Raw genomic sequence first — 19,971 nt, forward strand, 5'->3', positions numbered from 1 at the left:
AACATCAGTGAATAGAAATATAGAGCTTAAAATAAAATATATCCAGGAGTGATGAGCCACACACTTATTCATTCATCAGTATGTACTGGGTACCTGCAATTAGCTGGCCCTGTGCTATGTGCTGAAGAAACAGACACGAATTGAACACAGTTCCTGCACCCAAGAAGCTCACTTATTATAATCACTGTCAAATGGTAAACAAAGTGATCTAGAACAAAAGATGGACAGACCTAGCTTTGCATGGCAGGAGCAAGCTCTGTGGCAGCGTGGGAGGGGCCTGGAGGAACATGAGTTTGGCCATGAATGTGGCATTGGCTGAGAACAGTCCATGACATACATACAACTGGTATCAAAGTCCCCTTCTGCTTCAGCGGGGCAGCCAAGATAATTCGTGATCCGATTTGGGACTGGAGCTATTTACCTTCCATAGCACCACAGAGACTAGAAGTTGAGCTGAGCAGTTTTCTAACTGCATGTGAGTGCAGGCAGGGAGAAAACTGTGGGTAATTAAGTCTTTTCTCCAGGCTAAATAGTCTTTAGACTTGAGACTTATCTACTAAGGCCCCAAAATGTGAAGTGAAACCTCCCTGGAGTGATGTATGTGTGCCCCAAGGCCAAACATCTCCAGGCAAGTTACTAAAAATTCATTAGTGAGAAACAAGCAGGACCCTGTTGTTCCCTAGAATGAGGTCAAAAGAGAAAGCTTTGGTTCTCTGCAACCCAATCTTGCAGCTAGGTAGCAGGGCAGTCTTCATGCCCAGGTGCTGCCACTTAAACTTCTTAAGTTGATTTTGAGCTAATCACCACTTAATTTGATCCATAAAGACCATGATGCAATTTCAAGACCTCAGATCTCCCTTTATGGTACTCTGGTCAGACCCACTGAGATGGCCCCTCCCAATAACCTTTCATGAAAGGTATATGGAATTTTCCACACTCCCTAGAGGAGCCAGCAGCTCTTTCCTGCTGACACCAAAATACAACACTTCTGTGACCAAGAGTGAGTGCAAAAAATAGAAAATCTAAATACAAAAGAATTAAAAGCAGGATCTCAAAAGAGGTATTTGCATACCCATGTTTACTGCAGCACTAGTCATAGTAGCCAAGAGCTGAAAGCAGCCCAAAGGCCCATCAATGGACACATGGGAGATATGGCAGACATATAGAGGGATATTATTCAGCCTTACAAAAGATGGAAATCCTGTGACATGCCATAACATGGATGAATCCTGATGTTAAGCAAAAGGAGTCCATCATAAGAGAACAAATACTGCATGATTCCACTCATATAAGGGTCCAAAATAGGAACACAGAAACAGAAAGTAGAAAGGTATTTACCATGGGCATGGGTGGAGTGGGGAGGGAGAGGGGTATAGAGTTTTAGTTTTGAAAGATGAAAAATTCTAGAGATTGGTTGTACAATGATGTAAATATTACACTGTGAACCTAAAAATGGTTATGATGGACTTGGCACCCATACCACAATGGTTATGGTGCCAGCCACCTACACTGAGGGTGGCGGGTTTGAACCCAGCCTGTGCCAGCTAAAGAACTGCAACAAAAAAATAGCCAGGTGTTGTGGCGGGTGCCTGTAGCACTTGGGAGGCTAAGGCAAGAGAATCGCTTAAGCCCAAGAGTTTGAGGTTGCTGTGAACTGTGATGCCACAGCACTCTTCCCAGGTGATATAGTGAGACTGTCTCAAAAAAAAAAAAAAAATAGTTATGATGGTCAATGTAATGGTGTGTGGTTTTTAGCACAATAAAAAAAATATGGACAGATGCGGCACGGAAGAAAAAAGCCTGGAAGGGGAAGGAAGACAAGGAGGCCAGGGAGCATTCAGTGGCTGATCCTCAGCCCCCTCTTGGTGACATCTGATGCCCTCCCCATTTTTTTCCTTCCCTCCTGGATGCCCCAGGCTACCCCTGAGCTCTCTGCACCATCCTATGGCTCCTACTTCCTTGTATGCCAGTTTCCGTAGTGGCTTCTCTTCCTCCTGTGGCCTCTGGGTGGGCCTCCTTAGGCCACATTTGTCTCTGCTCTGCCCTCTCCCACTTTCCTGCACCCCGTCCTTGGAGAACACCTGCCTTCTTGGGCCTCCCATTCTCTATCCAGATTCACCTTTCTCTTCCCAGCCCATAGAAACCACAGGGCTTGGAAAGCCTGGACAGGACACACCTTCATAAACCTGCTTTTTGATTCTAGTCCAACTCTGGTGTCACTGTATCCTCTTCTTTGCCACTAGGCTCCCCAGCAAATGCCTCAGTGCACTCTGGAGTCCTGCTCCAGTAACTCCAAACCCTTGATGTTCTGCCCTTGGTTCCTGGGCTCCCTGCAATGCCATGTGTGTGTCTTGCTGGTTTCCTTACTGTTTCATCATTGGCTTCAGACAGGTACTAAACCCTCCTACTCCCAGTAATGCGGGGGAGTTCTCAGCCTTCGGAGAGGCCAACGTGAGGCTTCATTTCAGCAGTGGTGGGGCCACAGAGACGGTCATCCTCACTATCTTAAAACCTGTCTGCCCCAGCACACCCCCAGCACCCTGCCCCACCCATATCTGCGAGTGACCCAGCCCTGCCTGGCACATGGTGCCTCACTTACGGAGTGGCCTCGCATCTGGGTGGCAGCCTTCTGGAAATGCGGCATCATCCTCTTGCACATGCTGCACCCTGGTCACAGGCAGGAGGGAAACCACATCTATTACAAGATGGCTGGGCCCACACTCTGCTCAGCTATTCTCTACCCAACAAACACTGTCTAGCCTTGAGAAGCTCAGGACTGTCCCCAGGAACCCAAAAGGAATAGGAGGCAGAGGCCCTGGCCTTCAAAGAGTTTGCAGTCTCAACGGCACAAAACCGGGAAAGCGCAGCAGCCACTCACTCCATAAATGTTAGAGAAGAGCAGAGCTTGGAATAATTCAGGGCTGACGCATGAGTTCAACAGGAATTCAGAGGACCAGGACAGGGTCAGGACCACAAGCCCCTATGTACACAGCTAAAGCCACCCGTCACTGCCTAGGCAGGACCAGCAAACGAGCCAGGGTCAAATGCCACCAGAAGAAAAATTTGTGACCACAAATACCATGACTTGTGGGATTTCCGTGCCTCCTTTTTTTCCATTAATAAGGATAATTAAGTAATATCTATAGATGGGCCCAGCATGGGGAGAACACTAGGCCAGGACTCAGAATGCAGACTCTGATGATCCCTCTACTTGTTAATGGTCTCGGACAAGCCACCTCCTCTCTTTGGAATGTTTCTTCTTCCAGTAAATGAGGGGAATCGGACCAGACAACCTGAGGCCCCTTCCAGCTCTGAGAGCAGAGGCTTCTTGTGGCTCAGCTTCTCCAGGCTTTGTGGTCCACCATGGTCACACTCCTCTCCTGGGGTGGTAGAAATCCCCAGCCTTAGAGATTCGGGACCAGGACAGCCTGTCCCTAAACATCCACTTCTACTTCAGAGTGACCTTAATTTTAAACTTCTTCTCATAAACCAGAGCAGGCCACATTTGAGCACTGACCCTAGAGGACAGGAGAAGCAGTTTGCTCAGACATGCCAGGCTGTCACCCTTTCAGACAGCAGTTCTGCTGCAAACAGACTTTGAGATGCATCTCAAGGCCACAGAACCAAAGCTGCCAGGAACCATGTGTCAGGCACAGTGGGGACAGGGGCCATTGGCAGAAGGCTGAGCAGCTCTAATCTGTGTTTAGCCAGTATCTTGGCAAGCTGTGAGCAGAGTGAGACAGATCAGAGGGCACTTGGGCCCCTGGAGGAGACACACTGGATGACTGGGAGGAGGCCCCTACACTCCCCAGCTGCAAGCCTCCTGGACAAGATACAGAGGCAGGGCACTTGACATGGGGCTCAAATGCCCTGCAGCCACCTCTCTGACATTCTGACAGGCCAATGGCTTCACACACACATACCCCAGCATATTAAACCTGCGCTTAGGTTCCTGCCATTAGCCTGGGTAGAAGAGAAGGAGCTGCTGCAATGTCAGCCTAGTACAAGCCCACAGTATTTGCCCTCAAAAGAGATGCCTCTCTTTGGGACCTGCCACCACAGTTTGAACATCACATGTGGCAAGAAGGAAGGAACGTCACACTTATCAGGGGACACTGTTTCACTGCAGGGATTCACAGAGAAGGGCATGGAAACAGGGACAATACTCCACTAAGAACACTGGAGTATGTGATGTGGTAGGAACAACAGGGGGCTGCACAGTGATGGGGACACAGAGGAAGGAGCTCAGCTCCAGGAAGAATGAGAGCCCACCTACATCTCCCCTCGCCCTTTGCTTATTCTGTGACTCTGGACTGGTGATTTGGGCTCTCTGAGTCTCAGCATCCTTGTCTGCAGAGACAGCACTTAGCCCCCAGATGAAGCCAATGCGGGGGTGGGGGGTGGGTGGGGCAGGCAGGGCCTAGCACTCAGCAGGGGACACTCAGTGTCTACAGAGCCTTCCCCTTCTGGTCTGTGGTGGGGAAAATACTGCCATAGAGGAAAGAGGCTTTCATTCTACTCCCCAGGAGGGAAAATAAGGGGAGACACCTGCAGCCTCTTATCCACTCTTGGCTCAGTGACTTGAGTTTGACACCTGCTGGGCCACATTCATCGATCAAGAACATAATTTACTGCCTGTCTCCACAGTGTGGCCTCTCTCCCAGGCTGCCTGTCTGCAGCCGGCAGCAACATAACCTCCCCTCCCTCCCAAACAGGTGATAAGTCAGCAGCAGGGCCGGTGGAGAAGTTATTGGGGGGAAGAGGTGATGGAGGAGTAATAGGAAGCTATAGACCAAGCCAGTTTCCAATTTAACTTTACCAAAAATAGAGCTGGGCCTGTGATTCGTATCTGAGCTTATCTTCCAACTGATTCAACTGGGATTCTGGGGAAGAGGTAAGACTAATTATTGTTCTCATACCTGAAAAGTCAGAGCAGCCAGCCCTTTTATTTTCTCATTAATTCAGTGAACAAACATTTATCGAATAAGCAGTAGGGCCTGGGGAGCCAGATTCCTTGTCACAACCAAAGGGTCCCACTGCCTTTGGGTCTATTCATGGCACATGTGACTAAAGGATCACAGAGTCCTAACAGACTTCCCAGTTAGGAAACAGCTATCCCAGGAAAAGGCTGCATTATGATGCTATGAAGGCTTGATTAGGCTAGTACCATAAATGCATGAGTTTGTTTCATTTGAAAACACATACATACCAAAAAAGGATCCTGGGGTTCCTCAGGACCTAGGAGGCCATCCAATCAGACTCTCCAGTAAAAGTCTGCCTCAACCTCTGAGTTTTCTCCTCCCTTCCCCGTCACTAATATGCTCGGTGGCACCTGTGAGGCACTAACCTCCCCTGCCCCAGCTTTACATTATATAAAGATTATAACATGCTCATGTCTCTGCTGTGGTGAGCAGGAAGGGCACACTGCCAGATGGCCTGGTGTGTGGGGGTAAGAAAGGGCACAAGCACTCAGGTGCAAACTGCTGGTGATCTGCTCTTTTAAATGATTAATGTCATCCCACTGAGACCTGCATGGCTATGCTGTGATTCTGCCTCATGACGCGTACTGCATACTGACATATGATCCATTTTACAGCTTCATTTAACCAACGCCTTGAGTCCCAAAGGGTTCTGAAGTAAACCAAATGAAGCCCCGATCCTCAAGGGGCTGTGTGGGCAGGATAATTCCTGAAGAAATTCACAGTAGAGCAGTTAATAAGACCCCTCTGAGAAGAAACAAAACCCAGCAAAACCAACTAAGGAGCATTAAAGAAGAGTATGAGCCAGGATTCAAGTGCAGACCACTCTGAGCGGATCCAGACCCACAGCAGATGAGCCTCCAGGCCTCTTCATGTAGACAGGCACACCCCTGGGGCCAGCAAGGGGTCTTGGGGGGAGACTGGGGCTGTAGGACACCCAGCAATCAAAACAGGGCTGGGGAGAGGCCGTTGTCATGGTGAATAAGCTATAGGCTCCAGTCAGGCAGAAGCACCACAGCATCACAGAGGAGGGCACAGATGGAAGGGGCCTTTGATTAAAGAACTTCTCAGGATGGGGATTCGAGACCCTGCAGCCACAGCCTAGGACACCCACTTGGCACTCACCCCCAGCCCCTCTCTCTAGCTTCATGCAGACCGTGGCTTCTGAAGGCCACATGCAATTCACAGAGGCACAGCTCCAACAGCCCTGACAGGCTCAAATCCAGGGTCTTTAATCTGTAAGTTGGGGCCCCTTAGACTGCAGGGGTGGCCCAGACAGTGAATATCTGAAGCTTCATGGGGCATACCATCTCTGTCACAACCACACAGCCCTGCTGCCACAATGCATAAACACATGGGCATGACCGTGTCCCAATAAATCTTTGTTTACAAAAAAAAAAAGAAGAAAAGAAAGTAGCCAGCCTGTGGTCCATAGTTCACTGACCCTTTGTTAGAGGGTTATGAAGCAGCAGGAATAACCAATAATGTTTAAATAAAGAAGAACAGAAAATAATGGGTGCTACATCTAGTAAAGAGTAGATGGCAAGTAGTAAGGACATGGTTTTGTGAGACTTTTTCTCAGCTTATTTCTATCATTTATATATACTTCTAATCCTAGGTTGCAATATAAAATATTTTTAGTTCTGTGACATACAGTCATGAAGTTTGGAAGCTGCTGCTCCAATTCAGCCCTTTCCCTTACAGATGTGGAAACTGAGACCCAGAGAGCAGAAGGGCTTGGCCAGCTCACCTGGCGTGGGGTAGCACAGGAGGGACTAGAGCCCAGGTCTTCTGGCTGTAGTCTCAGTGGCCCTTCAGCCCTTCCTCAGTCTCTGGCTTCACGCAGGGACTGAGCCCATGTACTGGGGATCTGTTTCTCTCTGTTCCCCCTGCCCCTCCGAGGTGGCACCAGCAGGGGGATACAGGAGTCAGGACTGGCTGAGCTGCTGTCCCCAGAGGCAGGGCCAGGCTCTGGATGGCAAGCAGTGGCCAGGGGGGTGTGGAGTAGTAGCACTGCAGAGGGAACCCCCAGCAGTGAGACACGGAGCCAGCGGGCAGGAAAAGGGGCAGAAGGCTGAGAGAAGTGGGTGGGGCTAACTAGACAAGAGAGCCTCATCACTGGTCACTGTGGGCGGGCGAGGCTCTGGGCAAAAGGATGCTGCAGAAGGTGGAGAAAGCCAATGGGAGCGCAGGTGGGAAGGAGCAGAAGGAAAGGCAAAGATGAAGCAAAAGAGGCACAGACAGAGACACCCTGAGCGACTTGAGTTGGCGTTAAGTGCAGATGTGAGGCTAGTTCCTCCCTCACGACCCCAGCCACCTACCACCCACAAGGAGACTAGACAACTAACTCTGGCCCAAAGGGGAGAGTTTACTCACAGGGGGCATAAAACATCATCAGGACCGGCTTCTCTTCCTTCTTCAGGAGACGCCTAAAGTCCTGAGGCACAAAAAGAGAACATATCAGCAGGTCACACAACACAGCCCCAGGACAGACCTCCGCCCGCCCTGTTACCCACAGCCGCAGGGGGGCAGTGGTGAGCACTTTAGAAATGATATGTCTGTCTTAGGGATGGGGCAGTCACGGCTGGAAAACTCTCAGGGATGATGTCTTCTGAACCACCCTCCAACGTTACAAGTGGGAAAACTGAGCCCCTAGGGGCACAAATGGCTTTGCCAAGGCCACCTGGTGAGAGGAAGTCATCAGGACAAGGCTACTGGCTTCACTTTCACCTCCACCTCAACAGTTAAAAGATGGCAAAGACCTATTTCTGCCCCATGAAGCTGTCAAACAGGCCGCCCCTTCATGTGATGTATGGAGTGATTTTGCTGTGGTGAGAGTGGTTGTTTTCACACATGCCCAAGTTGACCAGATGGGGATCTGCTCGTTGTGGGAAAGGGGGGGTACCCATGCAGGCTAATCTCTAGCTAATCTCTTTCCAGCTCCAGCCCTACTCCAATCATCTGTCCCCAGGAGTCCATCATCTGTCCCCAGGAGTCCACTGAGCAGAAAGGCATAAGGCCCACCCTCCACAAGGCTACAAGCTAAAGGGATCATTCGTATTTGTAAGACCCTTAGAACAGTGGCTGGCACATTATTAAACAATATATAAAGACTTGCTACGTAAATACAGTAAAGGTAAAAAGACAAATGGTCACACTGTGCTAATGTAAAGAGTTAAGTGTAAGCGCATAGGGAGCCAAGGATCGATGGGAAAAAGCCAACCAGGACTGTGATGAAGCACCATGATAAAGCATACTTTGAGTAAAATGTGCTGCTCTAACCGGTTTTCAAAGAAGAAAATTAGACGGTTTTCTCTTTTGAATAATAAGGAAAATAAGAAAATTTCGAAATGCAGCTTTCTGGCAGCAAGAAGTCATTAAGTAAATAAACAATGATGGCTCAACCTGCACAATGCAATACCACTGCACTATTAACAATGACGGGGAAGAATATTTAATGTCACAATAAGATGTGAACGTCAGAGTAAGTGGAGTTGGCAAGTTACAAAACAGCATATAAAATGTAACAACATCCTTGTGTGTAAAAATATTTGTTTGCCTTAGCTTAAAAGCCTGGAAGACTACAAAAATATCTGAAGTGGGTGTCTCTCAGGGGAAAGTTATGTTTGCTTTTTGCCTTTATGCTTAAGCTGTGTTTTCTACATTTTCAACAATGAATGTGTATTGTTTACAATTTTTCAGTTAGATAAAAAAGACTGAAATTTTTTTTGTGGCTACCTAAAATATTTTAAAATAAATTCTGGAAAAAGTTTACTCTTATTTACATAATTGAAAGGTTAAGGTACTTGTTTTAAGGCAGAATTAGTAACCAAGATATTCGACCCTAACTAGGGGTGGAGGATGCAAACACGTTCTTTCTTTCTTTCTTTTTTTTTTGCAAACACTTTTACCCTTGGAGATAAAACCTGGTCACCAAAGATGGAAGAAGAAAAGGTTTTATAGAGCCCATAGCAAATTGGTTTCATATCCTGAGTAGTAACAGATACTTCATTCAAAGATGCTTAATTACCTTCACAAATACGGAACTCTGAGCCCATACACTGGATGAGGAACTCAAAGTTAAATTTGGAGACTTAGTTATTTTACTCTATGTGGGGATTCTATGAGCAGAAAAGCAGCCACAACTCATATTTCCACATGAGAGGAAAAAGCACAGAGAATAAGGGACTACACACAGGTGTGGAGAAAGTGTTGCTGCTTAACATTCCTGCAGGTGCAGAAGAATGATCTCGGAAAGTTCAGGACATGACATTTGGTGGAAGGAGGCACCAGGCCATCACTCTTCAGAGAAGCTACAAACATTTATTATGACAGGAGCAGTATGCAATTTAGGCTGTCTGTGGCTCCACAGCTGTGGGCTCATGTGCCATCCTTTCCTGACGCTTGCCCCTCTTCCCTTGGCCCCACGTGCTTTTTAAAAAGGTTTTAGCTTGGAGCTGACAATACTGGCACTTCCTATTCCAGAGAATGCTGACGCCCAGCCCTTACTTTGAATCACTACTGACCCACGTGGTTGGCCCACAATGATCACATATGATCCTCCTCCAGAAAGTAAAAAAAGCATCATTTCCTTCTGGGGTAACAAGCATTAAGAGTAGAGTCAATAATTTTAAGTGAAAAGGGAGAGGGGGTGGAGGAAGATAAAAGCTGTTTTATTTTACCAAGTTAAGAATGAGCATTTTCCCTCCATCTACAAAAAAGCACTGCTGGCCTCACAGACATGTGGAATGTCACAGAAAAGTTCTTGCCTGTCCTCTGGGAAGGGACAACTGAGCAAATAAGGCGCCACACAGGTGCACATGGATACAGATGCACATTCAGGTCAGGTGCGCAGGCCGCTGAAGGAGGGGCAGGGATGTGTCACAGCTTTTGTTAAATACTCAAGAGCAAATGATGACTATAAACCAGACTCTCCCACCCACCACCCTGGCCAAATCTGGAAATTGATACTTAACATGGTAAATTTGTTCAAAGTTACACAACGACTCAGAATTGTCGAGACCTGACCCAGTTCTCTGGAAATCCAACCCAAATCTCTCAGATTATTCTTACAAACAAACAACAACAACAACAAAAATGCAAAGTCAATGCCAGCAACGTCAGCATTACATAATATGGAGAAGACATTTAAATCTATATTCAAGCAAAGAAAACCAAAGATGTTAAAATAATTAAACAAGGAAAATGAAGATGGGAGCAAGTTCTCAGTTAGCCTGGGCTACATTAAGGAGCTGGAGAGGGGAGTGAAGCATCAGGGAGGATGCTGGCCGAGCATCCCTGGAGGTAAGCACAGAGGTTCTGGGACTCTCTCCTTTCTCAGTCCCTTGGGCTCCTCTCTGTGGGAGGCCCTGGTACCAGGAAGGCCTCTGGGACCCATCAGAACTGATGGGGAATAAATTACCTTTTCACTGTCAATGTGGACAACATCTTTGGCTCCAGGATCTTCCTCCCACAGCGGGGGCCCTTTTGGATCCTTCAAAAAGGCCACTATGGACTGAGGAAAAAAAGAGAGAAGAGAAAATGCATTTTAGCAGGAGAAAGGGGCGGGGGGAATCAGGAGCCTGCCCAGTTTCCCTGCTTGGAGACCCGAGTACACCAAGTGCTGGGCACAGGGCTGCATGTGGCATGGGCCCTGTAAGTGTGCTATTTCCACTGTGCACTAACATCACCACTAGGTGCTCCCCAAAATCAACCTCTACCCTGCTCACTGGGCTTTTTCAATCATAGGATGTCTGCTCACTCTGAGTGTCTGGTCCACACCTACTGTGCATCTTCATGGACATAAAGGGGAAACCTGAGACATGAGTGGGCTGAGTCTAACCAGAAAGAGACACACTAGTGCTTCTGCCACATCTTTCCTCCAAGAAGTCTTTCAGACTAATTGACAAAGGTCTCCGGTCTCCTCCTGAGGGGATATTTCCACATTCCTGCAGCCACTAAAACTGTCAATCCCATAAGCATATAATCACACCACTTATTACCTGCTTGGTACTTCACCCTCTAAATTGGTTTTGGAGTGAGTTAAATCCCGCTTATCCTCCACTGTGTGTTTATTGGTGAGGCCCAGGCTGGCAGCCCCAGGCCAGGGTGCTCACCAGCTGGCCTGGCACCTGGTTGTTGTACTTCTCCTCCCGAAGGCCCCTTGCTAGGCTGCCCAGTGAAGATCTGACAACAACCTTCAAGATAAAGGGTCTCACTGGCCTTTGGCAGGTGGACATCTGGCTCTCTACTCCTTTGGGAGAGGGCACAGAAGAAGGGGTACCCTTGCTCCTCTCCCCACCTGCTACACTTCACTGGTCCAGGACAGAAGCAGTATTCCCTTTCCCCTTAGTTACTTGGGGAGATGGCACTCAATATCCCTGAGAGCCAGGAACAGGAACCAGAAACCAGCCAGGCCCCCATCCTTCCCACTCTAGAAGGGAGCAGCTTGCCTGTGTCAAGAGACGAACCCCTTTGTGTCTCCCAATTTCAAGCAAGATTCCATTACTTCTGTCAGCTCTAACCAAGCTCCAGCGATCCAGCGAGCAGAGGCAGTACTGTGTGTAGTACACTTTTTCAGTCATAGGACACCTTGCTCACTCCTGGCCCCACACGCATGCACACACACATCTGTAGGGAGGGCGGCCCAAGGTGAGGAGGGGAAATGCCCTTTTAGTGAAATTGTGCATTCAGCCCTTCTGCTGGTTCCACACAGAGAGGACCTGAGTGACTTATTATTTCTGGAATCTCCTATTCAGAAAGAACTATTATGGGAGAATGGGAGATCGCCAAGATTTTATAGGAACACATTCCTGCATATAGTGCTTCCTGTCTGTCCAAGTGGAACTGTGAAATGCCTACTGGCAAAAGAACAGCCATCTCTGCCACGGCCAAAGGCAGGTGCACCCCTTCTCTGCCCCTTGTCAAAGCTTCACTGTGACAACAAAAGCAAAATGGAACAGGCAGGGCCTTCCCTAAACCCACACTCACCCACAGTTACAGAGGCCCCTGCCCACCTGAGAAAGATGCTGGCAGGCACCCCACCCCGCTGCCTGGGCTCCAGAAATACCCAGTGCTGAGGTTATCAGCGGGGGAGGGGGGGGGGTGTTCAGGCATCTGGGAAACCCCAGGCTCACATCAAAACATTGACTTTATTGTATGCAAATGCACTGCTCGGGGCAGAAGGTCCACATTCAATAGAGTCTCAGTGGGAAAAGAACCCCAAAGTAGGTCAGGAACTACTACTCTGGGGGTCCCTGCCATCACACTAGGCTTGAGTTGAGCTCAGAGTTAGCACAGTCCTAATCATCCCTTCAGCAACAAGAAACAAAGAAGGATATGGATTTTAAAAGGAAAGAAAAGACCTCTTTAAAATAACAATTGACATTTATGCTTGCAGCCTTCTGTTTTTCAGATGGGGATTATAATAATTTAACTGAAGTTCCATAAGTTCTCTCCAAGTTGGTCTAACTCAACAAGACCTTGGGTGGAAAGGGCTGAGGAAGCAGTGGGGAGCCCGCCCTCATCAGTCCTACTCTGCGTGCTCTGAACCCCTGGAAACTGCCTGACATCACACCTGTCCTTCACAATGTCCTCACAGCCCCCACACCTGGGAGAAGGTCAGTAGAGGGGCACCTAAATCTAGGTTCACAAGTGACTCCAGCCTTCCCACTGGCATAGTAAGGGGGACACATAGGGGGACACATCTGGTAAGCAAAAGGCTGCTTATGCAGAAGTTCCTCCCTTGCAGTCCCCTGATCGTTGTCCATGGGGAAATGTAGTAAGCTCTCACTCATCTAGTCTCGACCCTCTCCAGGGGCCATGCAGTCACTGTGACCACGCCCCTGCCCAACCCTGCAGGATGACAGCAATACCAGTCAGAGCACGCAAGGCACCTGCAGACGGTGTGCCCACCTGCCAGGGGCTCATCCATCTCTCTAGAGACAGGTCCCAGGAGAAAAGCTAATGGAAAGTCAATCTGTGACTGAGGCAGGCTCTGCTCTCAGCTGCTCACGCTGAGAAGGCAGAAGCTGTCAGGCAGTCGAGGAGATACCAAGCCACCTTTCCCCTGCCCTAGAGCACTCCAGGGATTCTACCCCAGTCCCTCTTGGCCCTATGGGCTTTGAGAACCCTGGGACTAAGGATGCCCTCTGTGTGTCTGAAGCCGAAGACTCTGACATGACAATACTCAGCCCACTCCCAAGGAAGAGGAAAGACAGCCAGTCCCACCCACCTGCCCCTGGAAAAAGTAGGACAAAGGTCAGGACTCCATTGTTCCCACCCAGACTTGCAACAGCAAGCAGACCACCAGGCTCCTTGCTCCTCTCCTGCTACTTCAGTTCCAAGCAGCCGCCGCTGCCTGCTCTGGTATCCCAGGACAGATTCCTCAGAGGGCCTGGCTACACAGATGACCACAGTCTCCAAAAAGAAACCAAAGACCCAGCCCCACTCCCCTTCATTGCATAAGTACTTCCCCCATCCCACCCAGCTAAATCTTGCTCCTGGGGAGCATGTGTTCTCTCTGATGACTTCAGTTGACGTCTTAACACAGAATAAGAAGGGCCAAACAACTCTCAAGAATTTTCAAAGTGTCTAGGTGGGTGTTAAGATGATGAGTCATCAGGCTGAGTCCCTACCTAAGGTAAAAGCTTTAGCAACTTAAAAAAGAATGAGTGTTAGTGAATACATGAGAGATGACCTGAGGGATGGCAGAGAGAGGTGGACAGAGAGAGGGAGGGGGCACTGACAGCTGTACAGACCGATGGAAAGACAAAAAAAGAATGGAAGGAGATACAGACAGAGAAGGAGGGACAGATGAAGAGATAAAAGCAGCACAAGCTCAAACCCAGTATGAAAAACAGGAGAGTCAGAGACAAGTGAGATCAGAATGTCAGGACCAAAGCATATGGTCTCAGCATGGCAGGGGATGTCTCCTGGGCAGACATTGAAGAAGACTGGCTGGGGAAGAGGATGCTGATGACAAAAAAGGAGAGTGGAAGTGCAGCAGAAGGGCCAGGGCTGGGGCAGCTGCTTTGCACTAATGAGGTAGCACCAAGAGATTACAGGGGCTTGTGCAGAATGTCACTTGAGCTTTTCTGACAGCTTCTAAGTTGGGCTGCTGGCAGGGAATACCTCAGTGACATGCACATCTCATATGGAACAAGCTGTACAGCCCAAAGGTGCCAATGTGCCCCTGTCCTATACCATGTGCTAACCTGGGCACTGTAAGCCCCCTCCAACCTGGGGGTGGCCACTGTGGATGCCACCACAGAGATGAGAAGAGGCTTTTGAAACCACAGGAAAAGGAGAGCTAGCCTTTGCAGGGGAGAGGAGTGACAGCACCTACCTCATAAGACAACTGCTGATACATTCACAAACTTACCCCAAGGCTGGGTCAACCCCACTGTGTTAACAGTTACAAACTTTTCCAGATATTCTGCTGACATATGCTCTAGAGATAAGAACCTCTCAGGTCATTCAGAAGAGCTATTTGTGCAATCTGCCCTCCCTTCTCTCAGAGAGAACCTGCCAGACTTTGGGCGTCCATTCAGACTCCACCTCTGCTGAGAATGAGGAAGGTAAATTTACCTTAAATGTCACAGCTCGGTTATATTCAGTATGAAATGCACCATCCCTGTCAAATGAAGAGAAAAAGGTGTTAACTTCAAGAATGGTTGTGAAGATACATACCTTTGGGTGCCTGCAGCATCTTAATAAGATTTAGCTTCTGAACACAGTTCAGGATTTTTTTTTTAAAAGAAATAATTGTAAACACAAGAAAAAATTATTCTGAAATAAAATTAATCTAACTAAAAATCACTGTTCACGGAGAATATCAATGAAAGCTTTCAGCACTTACTTGGAAATTGGAAATGCCCATGTGTACTTACTGGTAATGGAATAATTCGACCTTTTTGTCTTTCAGGCTCAGGTCAACTTTCATCTTCTTGCACAATTTTCTGCTCTCTGAATCACTGAAAGACACAAATGTCGGCAATCATTTGTTACCTGAAATCCTCACAAAGGTGTTGACAGCAAAATCTGCTGTTGTTCTAAGAACTAAGCCAAGTAACTTGGAACTCTCTTAACATCCCCAGGCTCTGAGATTTGGAGAAAGGAGAATAACCAACAGGATAAGGGCTGATGGAGAGAGGCAGGGACCAGCAGACAGGAGAGGACATTATCACGACTTCTAAGTGACGACACAGACAGGTCCAAAGGAAGTGCTCAGAAGCTTAGGAGGTAGACGGCCCATCATAAAAAGAAGAACAAGCTCCAATCCTGGCTGACCTTTAAACTTACCTGGGGAAATATTAAAAATACTGATTCCCTGGTCCTCCCCAGATCATTAATTCAGAATTCCTCTAGGGATGGGGCCAAGCAAGATTCCCGTTTTTAAAGCTTTAGTGTATGCCATCTGCTGTACTCCATCTGAGCTAGGCAACTGGAAGATGTACTACTGTGTTGAGGAAGTTATGAATCTGATCAGGTATTGACAAAAGCCACAAGGAGGAAGGGGAAAGCTTGGGCTAAAGGTGTCCCTCCCTTACATCTAAGATGTAACCCTCTTGCAGTCCTTCCAACAAGAAATGTTCCCCAGGTGCCAGTCACCATGTACAAAGCACTCATCACAAGATCTCTAACTCCAGCATCCTTCTTCTTAGACCCTGGGTCTCAAAGTGCCGTCCCTGGACCAGCAGCATCAGCATCATCCAGGAAGCTGTTAGAAATGCATTCTCAGCCCCACTCCAGCCCTACTAAAGCAAAATCTCTGGGTCCTGAGCAATCACATTGAACAAGCCTTCCAGCTCATTCTGATATGTGCTCAAGTTTGGGGATCACTGTGCTAGACCAGTGTCCTGCACCAGCTCTTCTCCCTTCTAACTCCATGAGGTTTGGCCCTCAATGCCTGCACCAGCCCCTCAGAGACCTCACCTGCCCTTCCTCTCTGCACTCAGCCAGTCACCCCCACATGCACGGGCCCCTGCCTATTACTTCAGAGCCATCTCCCCAGATCAAACAGGACTCAGTGAAGGGATCTCAGCCACCCCACGTCCACCGGTCACCACTGACTACACAGCCAGCATTTCTAGTGGCTGTGGTTTAGCCAGGTATTACAGCCAACTGAGACAAGGCCCTTAATCTCCCACCTGCTCACACACCTCACCTCCATCTACAGCCACCAGTTTCACACAGCCGTGCACCTGCCCCAGAACACATGACTAATTAAACCATTCAGCTAAATGCTAAAAACAAACTCATCAATGGAACACACAGAACTGCAGGACTTCATTTTAGGTGTAAAGATGCAATCTGCAATTCCAGCAGCATGTCTCACTGGAGAGGTGTAAGATGTCCCATGAGGCGGGTGGATCCTCTGGAAGAGGGGGAGTGTCACTCTGCCCTGCCTCACCTGGACCCAGGGGTTTCCCTCTCTACTAGTCCCAGCCATCTAGCCATCTCTGCAGCCACTACAGCTTCTAGCCCAGGCCTGGCGGAAAGAGGGGACTCAAGAAATGCTTGATGAATCCAGAAAGGAAAGGCTGATGACATTGCAAAGGCTTCTCCCCAAAGGGGGCAAGGGCACTTTAAGATAGGGAGAGTCCAAAAAGAAAGCTGGTGATGGGGAGGAGAGACAGAGGGGCCCGTGGCACACTGCAGAAGGAAGCCCAAGGCATCTGGTCTCTAGGAACTTTGTTACCCTCTAGCCCCCTGGGGTGCCATACATGCTTCTCCATACACCAGCTATTACAGTTCAGGTCTTCCTGCCTGCCCAGCAGAGGCTCTGTGGTGAAGTGGCACTGGCAGGTGGTGGGTTTGTTTGAGAACAACTGTGAATCAGGTGCCCTTTCCCTGCCTGAGTTAATTCCCCATGAAAGAGGGCTCGACTCAGGGTGTTCACAGCCATCCGCTTGGCACTTTCCTTGTAGGGCTTTGTTCTGCTGTGCTCAACTGTCTGTGACCTCCTCCTGTCCATCCACCCAACCAACAACAAATAGCACCAGGGCAGGGACCAAGGCTCAGATGCCTGGACCATCCCTCATAGCCATTTGGGTGGTTGGCAGGAGTGCCCATGGGGCCTGCTCCCGCCTCTCACACTGTAGCACCACCCCTGGTGGCTCACAGTGCACAGAAGTCACTGGAGGGGGAAACCCCATGCCATGATGGCTCTCTTTTCCATCAAGCCTGGCCGGCAGCCTCTACCTATGACTTCCGCAACACAGAAAGAAGACTGGCAGAGCTCAGTTCATTCCAGCCCAATCCATGCCTGGTCCGGGGAATCATGCCATGGAACAGCCTTGCCACGACAGACTCAGGTTCCCTCAGGGCCCAGGCCACTCTTAAGAGAAAGCCTCCAAACCAACCAGCTGCCCAGTTGGCTGGTAGAGCTGGCAAGAGGCTCCCCGTCTGTTCCTCTGTGTGGCCTCGGAGGTCATCCCTGCCAATAGCCTGCCACCCTCATACCAGTTAAGCAACTGCCTATCTCTGCCACAGAACTCCTTGTTGCAGACTATGGAACCTTCCTCCTTAGGTTAAGCGACAGTCCCAGGACATCTCTCCTCTCCCCTTCCCCATACACACCTCTCTTTTTCTGCCTGTGTGAGGATGCTTCTAGCACAGACCTGAGAGCCCTTGGCCACAAAACTCCTAACCTCCCATCCCTGATGTCTTCCTCTGATTGACATCCTTCCAGCTCATCCCCTGACTGCCCCATCAAAATAGAGGTGAGCTATTTCTCCAGGGTTACAACAGCAGCTGGCACATGGTAGGCGTTCTCTAGATAACCTGAGTGAATGAGTGAATGATGCTGTCCTGTTGTTGCTGGGATGAGGCTTTGCATTTCTGCCTTTCCTCTCTGTGTGTGGAGCTCCAGGAATGTACCCAGTGATAATTCCTGACCGTGTTCTCTCAGCTCTGCTCCCCAGCCTCCTACAATTCTGTCTCTCGTAAGGTATATATGTATGTGTGCGTGTGTGTGCAAGCATGTAGGTATACAAATTGTGCAGTACAGACAATGAAAGTCAGAAGGTTCAAGAAGGGAAGAAAATTATCCAGGCTCAGGAACTCAAAAGGATCTGGGCTGACAGATTAAGTACAATTAATTGATCTACTGCCTGCCTTCCTGTCCCAGCCAGTGACTGAGGCTCTAGGGAAAAAAAAGAGACACAGGCAGTGAGCAGGGGGAAAAGATGCTTTGCTTAGATAAGAATATCACCATGGCTCACGGACAGTGGGCCCGGCAGTGTACAGGCCCTCCTGGCCCTCACGCCACAGGAGCTAGCCATCCCTCTACCCACTCACCTACTGGTCCAGGAAGTGAGACCAAGGCCACTGGTCTGCTACATCCCATCCCTCCCCACGAGCGTGGTCTCCTCCATGAAGAACATGGAAGGAGCGACCACAGAGGCCAATACATTCTTCTCTCGCTGCCCCACGCCCCACACCCAGACACACAGGCCTGACTGTTCTCTTCTGGATGTAGCCTGGAGTGGCTGCTGCAGGTACATGGTGCTGTGTCCCTTAGATCTTTGTGTACAGTAATAATTGTCCAAGAGGCTGATGACTTATACTTCTGGGAGTCAGACCCAAGGATCAGGGTGAGGGTGAGAGTAGGAAGAAAGAGAAGAAACATGGTGGTGGAAGGGTGTCTAGGGTCTTCACAAGGGGGTGTCTAGGGTCTTCACAAGTCCAGCCTAAGTACTAAACCTTCCTGAGAGGAAAGCTCCCCGCTCAGCTGGAACGACAGCTTCCACATCTGGCTCTACCATCAGCCAGTCTGCGACCTCTGGAGCGACCCTTGACTTCTTGAGCTACAAAATGCAGGAGCTGTCTGCACATGCTGAATGGAGCTTCTGATTCCTCTACAGGGTCAATAACATCAAAGCATCAAGACAGTCTGCCTTGATATCCTGATACCCAAACCAGGAACCAAACTCAGGATATAAGATGGAGATTAAAAAAAAAAAAATCTGAATCCCCATCATCTCTCCACTCCCAACTCAATCCTCACTCAATTGGCCAGCATTCTTATGTCCACAGAAAACCATATTCAGCTTTCCCCCGGTGACTACACCGAAAACCAGGAGGCAAGGCCGCTACCTGTCTGGGCCCTTAACATTGTGCCCATGGCTACCCCAGTCTCTGAGGGTTGCCTTTTCCCACCAAAGGGATAAATCTGTTCCTGCCATCTGCTGCATCTAACATGGTGGAATACTGAGCAGACGGGCCTGTGATCCCCTGGGGATGGGTAGGAGAAGAAAGGAGGGAAGTGTCTTCACTGCACAGACGTGAAGAAAATGGGGGCTGAGCAGTGAGCAAGATATACTCAGTGAAACCCAAGGACAATGTGGAAGAATGTGGCTGGAGGGCACAATTAGAGACCAGTTCTGGAAGAGTTGAACCATAGACTTGGACAGGCCTGGGTGGCCACATAACATCCTCTAATGAAGGGACTCCCTACACCAGGGACCCTCCCAGTGTGGCCATTCTCCTTGATACCTACCTCAAGAAGGCACATAATAAGGTCTGAACGATGTAGTGCAGTGGATGAGAGTAAAGGGAGTAAGAGAGAAAAGGATATGGCTTCTCCTACACAGACGTGCACGGTACCTCCTCTCCACTGCCTTCCCAGCCCCCAGTTCTAAGGCTCCGCTCCTTACAGGGACATATCCCCCCAGCAAGTACATGGCAACATGCCAGAAGGTATCTGAAGCCGGATATACACAGCACTAATTCTGGGTGTTGATTTATCCCAAGGTAAGTAATGTTGAACATGCTTATATATAAAGGAACAAATGCAAATTTTTAGAGAAAAATACAAGACTTTGAAATATGTTAGGCCTGCCCTGGCAGGCCCCCAATCTTGCATCTGGGAAGCCATCACTGCACGAGAAAAATCAAGCAGATGGGAGGAGAAGAGCAGGGAAGAACACAAATGTGGTGAGGCAATGACCTTAAACCTCAGGAAAAGAAACCAGAGAGAACCCGATAG

The 19,971-nt window shown here is 48.9% G+C and overlaps 1 protein-coding gene across 1 annotated transcript in view; it reads right to left on the minus strand.

Moving 5' to 3' along the window:
• PDIA5 (protein disulfide isomerase family A member 5) overlaps window positions 1–19,971 on the minus strand; it is an 89,203-nt gene that overhangs the window by 39,758 nt on the left and 29,474 nt on the right. Inside the window, 5 exon segments of the mRNA XM_023516294.1 lie at window positions 2,550–2,667; window positions 7,356–7,416; window positions 10,402–10,494; window positions 14,568–14,613; window positions 14,870–14,953. Of these exon segments, the coding sequence (XP_023372062.1) occupies window positions 2,550–2,667; window positions 7,356–7,416; window positions 10,402–10,494; window positions 14,568–14,613; window positions 14,870–14,953 (402 nt within the window).

The sequence above is a fragment of the Otolemur garnettii genome, unplaced genomic scaffold (assembly GCF_000181295.1).
Source record: "Otolemur garnettii isolate 467f Iridium unplaced genomic scaffold, OtoGar3 scaffold00089, whole genome shotgun sequence".
Classification (NCBI taxonomy): domain Eukaryota; kingdom Metazoa; phylum Chordata; class Mammalia; order Primates; family Galagidae; genus Otolemur; species Otolemur garnettii.